The sequence below is a fragment of the Scomber scombrus genome, chromosome 24 (assembly GCF_963691925.1).
Source record: "Scomber scombrus chromosome 24, fScoSco1.1, whole genome shotgun sequence".
Classification (NCBI taxonomy): domain Eukaryota; kingdom Metazoa; phylum Chordata; class Actinopteri; order Scombriformes; family Scombridae; genus Scomber; species Scomber scombrus.
In genome coordinates, this window is record NC_084993.1 from 1,570,186 (window position 1) to 1,576,366 (window position 6,181).

General features: G+C 35.1%; 1 protein-coding gene across 1 annotated transcript in view; it reads right to left on the reverse strand.

The window, feature by feature from the left end:
• Nucleotides 1-3,320: 3,320 nt before the first annotated feature.
• Nucleotides 3,321-6,181, reverse strand: part of LOC133976656 (receptor-type tyrosine-protein phosphatase-like N) — a 28,626-nt gene continuing 25,765 nt past the window's right edge. The window contains exons 13-16 of the mRNA XM_062414915.1: nt 6,153-6,175; nt 5,630-5,694; nt 5,391-5,464; nt 3,321-3,392 (exon numbers count right to left, since the gene is read on the reverse strand). Coding sequence (XP_062270899.1) covers nt 3,321-3,392; nt 5,391-5,464; nt 5,630-5,694; nt 6,153-6,175 — 234 coding nt within the window. The remainder of the gene's footprint in view (nt 3,393-5,390; nt 5,465-5,629; nt 5,695-6,152; nt 6,176-6,181) is intronic.

The window sequence follows — 6,181 nt, forward strand, 5'->3', positions numbered from 1 at the left end:
TGGTTTCAGCCTCTAAACACCGACGTCAAACAAAAGCACATCTCAAAGGTTCCGCTGCATCAATAGTGGATCTGACTGATCAATAAATGTGATTAAACCTTGATGAATGTTTCAGAGAGCAGAGAGAGTGTATTTTTTTTTTAGCTTTTACACCACCTAATCCTATCACACAATATCATGTCCTATTTTACCTAAGACATGAAAATATAACATAGCAATAATGATTGAAATGTTTTTTATATGTAAAGTGTAAAATGAGCAGAACTTTATGGAACTGTGGGGTTTATTGTATAACCATTAGAGCAGTGGCATGCACAGATAGACACTAGGTGGTGCTATAGCACCTGCCCTTTGCCCTCTGGACCGAGCAAGTGCCCTTTTGAAAGTTTTTTTTTTTTTTTTTTTTTTAACAGTGTACTGTATGTGGCCCATGTTTACATGATAATCTATAAATGCTCGACGATTAAAAGTGTGTGATAATAATGCCCCAATATGCGCCCCCACCCTTCCTCCTCCGCACACACCTCTCTTCCTTTGTCAACGTGAACGCGCAGAGCGGATACAAACGGAGGCGCGTTGCAGCAGCAGTGCACAGTTGCAGCCCACACACACCTCCTCCCCTGCCCCACCAGCCAGGTAACACATACATGAATCGCGTCAAGTGTGTTGTTTGCCCCCTAACCTAAGCCTCAGTTGCCAAGCTATAGCGACGCTAGCCCAAATCAATGATAGAAATGACTTGATGACCACTGAGGAGGATGCTGCTTTAGAGAATGGTAGAGCTCACTCTTCACTCCTCACTTCAAAATGACACTTTGTTCACTTCTTTTGTTCTGACAGGAAAAACACGTTTCTTATTTTGCAACCAGTACACTGAACTATCATAGCGGCCTAATTTTCTAAAAACCTCCATGTGTGTATATTCCAGAGAAATAAGACAACAGTGATTGACTGATCAGTGCTATAGTCCAATTGATATTAACATATTGACATACATAAATATGCAATTACATTCAACATGTGCCTGTAATGTTTTTGTGTCTCACACTGCTATATTAAGGCAGTTCCACATGCCGCACAAAGTGCCCTTATTTTTCACTGAGCACCTGCCCCCCAAAATGTCTGTGCACGCCACTGCATTAGAGCCATCAGTCTTCACTGCTACGTCATAAAAAGAAATCCTCATAACTACTATCTTATTAAAACTATTAACTATTCATTTCACTAAAACACATGACAATAGATACGGAGATAATCTGACCCAGAAGTAAGTATAACATTTTAAAATATTTTAATTTTAGTGGATTTTAATATATATTGTATATATGATATATATATTTCTCTCTCTCAACCTATTACCTTATTAAAACTATTAACTATTCATTTAATTAAAACACATTGGGGGCACATTTGGGTAACTTTAGGTAAAGTTTCAGAATAAAAGAAACTACATTTGGAGTTTTCTTTTTTACAGCTGTCAAAACAGAAACAGAAACAGCTTAGTGTCAAATTCTACTTTTATACTGCAGTGAGTGTAAAAATAGGCTCATGATTAAGATGAATGCAGCATCAAAAAGAGGTATAACTCACTGATATTATTTAAAAATGATAATAATAATTATCATTCCCCTACGAACCAGTCACACATGACCAATCACACACGAGGACCAAGAATCAACAGTTTACGGCTCTTTAACTTTATATTTCTTATAGTTTATATAGTCAGCACACTTTGCTTCATATGACTGAAAGAATATATTGATAATGACTAATAATGTATCCTGTGATATAAAACTAGAAACAACTGAAGGGATGAATAAATCTGGATTAAATAAAATGTAACAAACTTTCCATAAACCTCCAAACTAGATCATGTTTTTATCTGTTAATCTGCAGATTATTTTCTGGATTAATCATCTATAAAATGTTTTTAAAAACTGCATTTATGATCCTTCAGATTAAATAAAAATTCTGTAAAAAATAATACAAATGTCCTAATTAAAAACATAAAAGGCTCAATATAGAAGTTTAATAATTTAAATTAAAAATAAACAAGAAAGAAAAGGAAATGAAAATGCAGCTAAAAATAATACATTGATAATAGTGCTTTAAATTAAATAAACTATGTTCTGAAGAAGAACTTATGATAAAAAGGCTGAATATTACAAGTTACAAAAATTAAATAAAAATAAACAAAATAGAAGAAAATAATACAAATGTAAATTACAATGTAAATATATTTATAATACTGGTTTAAATAAAATATATTGTATATTTTTATCTTTATGATGTGTATTGTTTAACTGTCTATTCCTATCAATAATCAATTTTAAACAATAAACTTGAAATAGTAGAAAATATTAAATGAGTGATAAAAGTTAACAAATGTGTGAATAATATTGGAAAATGACACAAACATGAATTTCTTTACGCATTTAAATCAGGATTTCAGACCAATTGCAGCACTTAAACACGAAAAGATTTATTGAAGGTCTCACATTACAAAATAGCTTCATTAATAGCATTTCTTTATATTTTTTTATTCCATTTTCTGACTTGCGTGATGTATACAACAATATATTCAGTGACTTAAAATGATCTGAATGGCACACAGAGAAATATGTTAGTATTAAGACGGGAAGCAACCAGCCTTTTTACTTTCTTTATCAATATCAGTACAAATTTAACACTTTCCCCTCCTTTAAAAATAATCATTTTAGAACATTTTCAGCTTTTTAAATGAGCTTTCTGTTTATAATCCACTTTTTTACTCGTGTTGCTTCCTCTCTGAGACAAAAAACACAATGCAGCACAGATTACAACAAACTTCAACCACATTTAATAAAAGAAAAATTAAAAATAAAGCAAATTTCTGCTTCAATCTGGCTTCAACTGGAAAATAGCTACCAGGTGTTTCAGGCAGGATTTCCACAGGTTAGAAGTTAAACGTTTAAACATCCTGCGGTTCAGAGAGGTGAGGAGTTTAGCACACATGTAGCTTTATTATCTCTTTATTGTTTAGTAAAATAGCTCATCTGCAGCCTCTAAAACACTTAATTGTTTTTTAAATTCTGATTACATGTGAATGCAACACTTTTTGTTTTTTGAGTGGCCAAATCTCCCTGACGTACTTGAACGCATCACCTTTACCTCACAGGTGCTTAAAAATCCGAGCCTGCGTAAATCCGTCCTGACGTCACCTGATTAGGTTTTTACTGTGACATCACCGTTTGGGTTTCAAGGCATCTTCATAATCATCATCATCATCATTGTAAAGAGAGGAGGAGGAGGAGGAGGAGGAGGAGGAGGAGAGGAGGGTTTCACTGAGGCAAAGCTTTGAGGATGGCGTTGACTTCCTCAGCAACAGCAGTCAGAGCAAACTCAAACTGGTCCTGGAGAGAAAGAGAGAAAGAGAGGGAGGGAGAGAAAGAGAGAGAGAGAGAGAGAGAGAGAGAGAGAGAGAGAGAGAGAGACAGGGAGGGAGGGAGGGAAGGAAATAGAGGGAGAGCGAGAGAGGGAAGGAGAGAGGGAGAGAGAGGGAGAGAAAGGGTAGGAGAGAGAGAGGAGAAAATAGAGATGGAGAGAGAGGGAAAGGAAAGGGAGGAAGAGAAGAAAGGAAGGAAGATGAAAGGAAGAAAAAAGAAGGAAAAAGGAAGGAAGGAAGGCAAGAAAGAAAAAAGGAAAGAAAGGAATAAAAGAAATATAGAAGGAAAGAAAGGAAGAAAAGGAAGAGAGGAAAGAAAGAAAGAAGAAAGGAAAGACAGAAAGGAAGAAGGAAAGAAAGAAAAAGGGAAAGAAGAAGAATGAAAAAGAAAAAAGAATCATATTTAATACAGATGATAGAAACAGATCAATTTGATTTAATCTTTAAAGTTTTTTTTACAGCCCTGTTTTAAATAAAGTAAAATTAAATTTAAAAAAATAAAGAATAAAACAGTTTATTAAATGTCAGAGAAGAAAAAAGAAAAACTAGATTAAAAGAAAAAAAAAGAAACAGATGCAGAATAAATGAGAGTAATGAGCCTCACGTCGCCCCCTGCTGCCGGAACAGAGGTACTGCAGCAGGAGGTAAAAACCTGCAGCACGATGTTCACACAAAGAAAGAGTGAAGTTAATTTAATCTGCAGTTTATTTAATAGATTTATTAAACTCTGATTGTTTAGTTCATATTTTTGTTGTTTATTTTGATATTTTAACACTTAAAAACATTAATATATATGCACGTGTGTTGCTCTTAATCCTTAATAAGCTCACTGTCGCCCTCATGTGGACGAAAATGAGAACTACATCTGAAATAATGTAAATATTTTTAAATACTGGTTTAAAAAAAACACACATTTCTCTTTTTATGTGTTTATGATTGAGCATTTGTTTTCCAGCCAACATCATGTAATGTGTTTTATTCATTTTATTTTGTAGGAACATGTTTCAGTCAAAGGTATATTTGCATATAACAGAGCTGACAGGTTAATATCTATATATGACTCTGAATAAACATGCTTTTATTTTGATAGACAACACATATTTGTATGGGAGGTGAAACAGAGCGATCCATGTATGTTCACTTCTTTACTCTTCACCTCTTCACCTGTACTGCAGCTTCCAGTGTCACCAGTATGATGAGCAGCAACACAGCAGCAGTTTTACCCTTTGTTGAAGTTGTGGGTTCAACTCTGAGAGTAATTGGCACAAATCTTTAGCTCAGTGTGTTAGACAGCAGCACTGAAGTGTAAAGGTTGTGGGTTCAATCCTGGTTTGATGAGACTTCTTTAAAGTTATCAGTTGCTTTTAAGATGTAAAACCCTTGGTAAAGGTTTGACTCTTGAGGCTCAGCATGTTAAATTATGCTACTCAAAGGTTTTAAAGTTGAAGCCAGAGTCGCTTAGAGATATGTTAAAGCCAACATGTTGAATCATGACTCTCCTGGTCCAGTAACTCAGTGTGATTGGCAGCTAGTTGAATGTTTGGAGGTCGTTGGTTCAATTCTCAGTCTGTTGTTGAGCTTTTTTAAGTCAGCCACTCTGTTGAAGGTTGAAAAGCTTGTTGTGCAACATCTAATCGTGTAGCTCAAAGTGTTAAACAACTGCATTCAAGCTTAAAGATTGTGGGTTCAATTTAGAGTTTGTTGGGTTGTTTTTTAAAGTGAATTCGAGGCAAAGATTTAAACTTTTTGTCAGAAAACCTTTTTAAATTAATTCAGTAGTTTTCTTAAAATAAATGTTGTTAGTTTAAAGTTGAAAGTCCAAACTAGCTGCTGAGTTAGTGTTAGGTTTGAAAATGATGTGATGATGTTGATGATGATGATGATGTGGGGTACTAACCAGGTGTTCAGGTTGTGGAAACTGTGATGAATAAAATCAGCGAGTTCATCTTGTCTCAGTTTGACTCACCTTGGTGCGAACCATCCCAGGTCTCTGATCCCGAACGTGCTCCAGCGTAGCAGCGATGTCGATCTCCTTCACACCTGCAGGACGATGGGATACACACACTTATAACACATCCTAAAACACACACACACACTTATACATCTTACAACAACACTCCCGAGTTTGAACTTTGACTCTAAAACTGATTCTGGAGATCATTCATTTTATATAAACGTATTTCTTAGAAAACACACAAATCTCACCTTTAGCCATACGATTCAGCACCATGTCGATCAGGATGTAAGTCCCAGTCCGGCCTGTACCGTCGCTATGGAAACAACAACCAGGACATTTACACCAAATGCAATAACTTCTCTACATTTATAAATATAATTCACACTGAAACCATGTCTGTTATTATTGCACTGTGATTTACTATGATGTGAGGCTAATCTGCACATTTATGGACAATAAACATTATTATTATAAGTAGTATTAATAACATAAATTAACCTTTAAAATAAAGACTCATAACATTACGACCCACAAGAGGAATCAATGGACTTTACTCAGACTTGTAATCTGTTACAGTTGATGAAAATGTTGATGATTACGCTGCTTCTTCATTTGCCCACCCAGATTCATCCTGCCGGTGCATGTATGAGTGAGTACTGTGTGTGTGTGTGTGTGTGTGTGTGTGTGTGTGTGTGTGTGTGTGCTTATATGAATAACTTGTATTCATAATGTGCTTTTTGTTAGATTAAGCTCAAAATGTTGAAGGTTTACCTGCAGTGAACGATGATGGGGCAGGATCG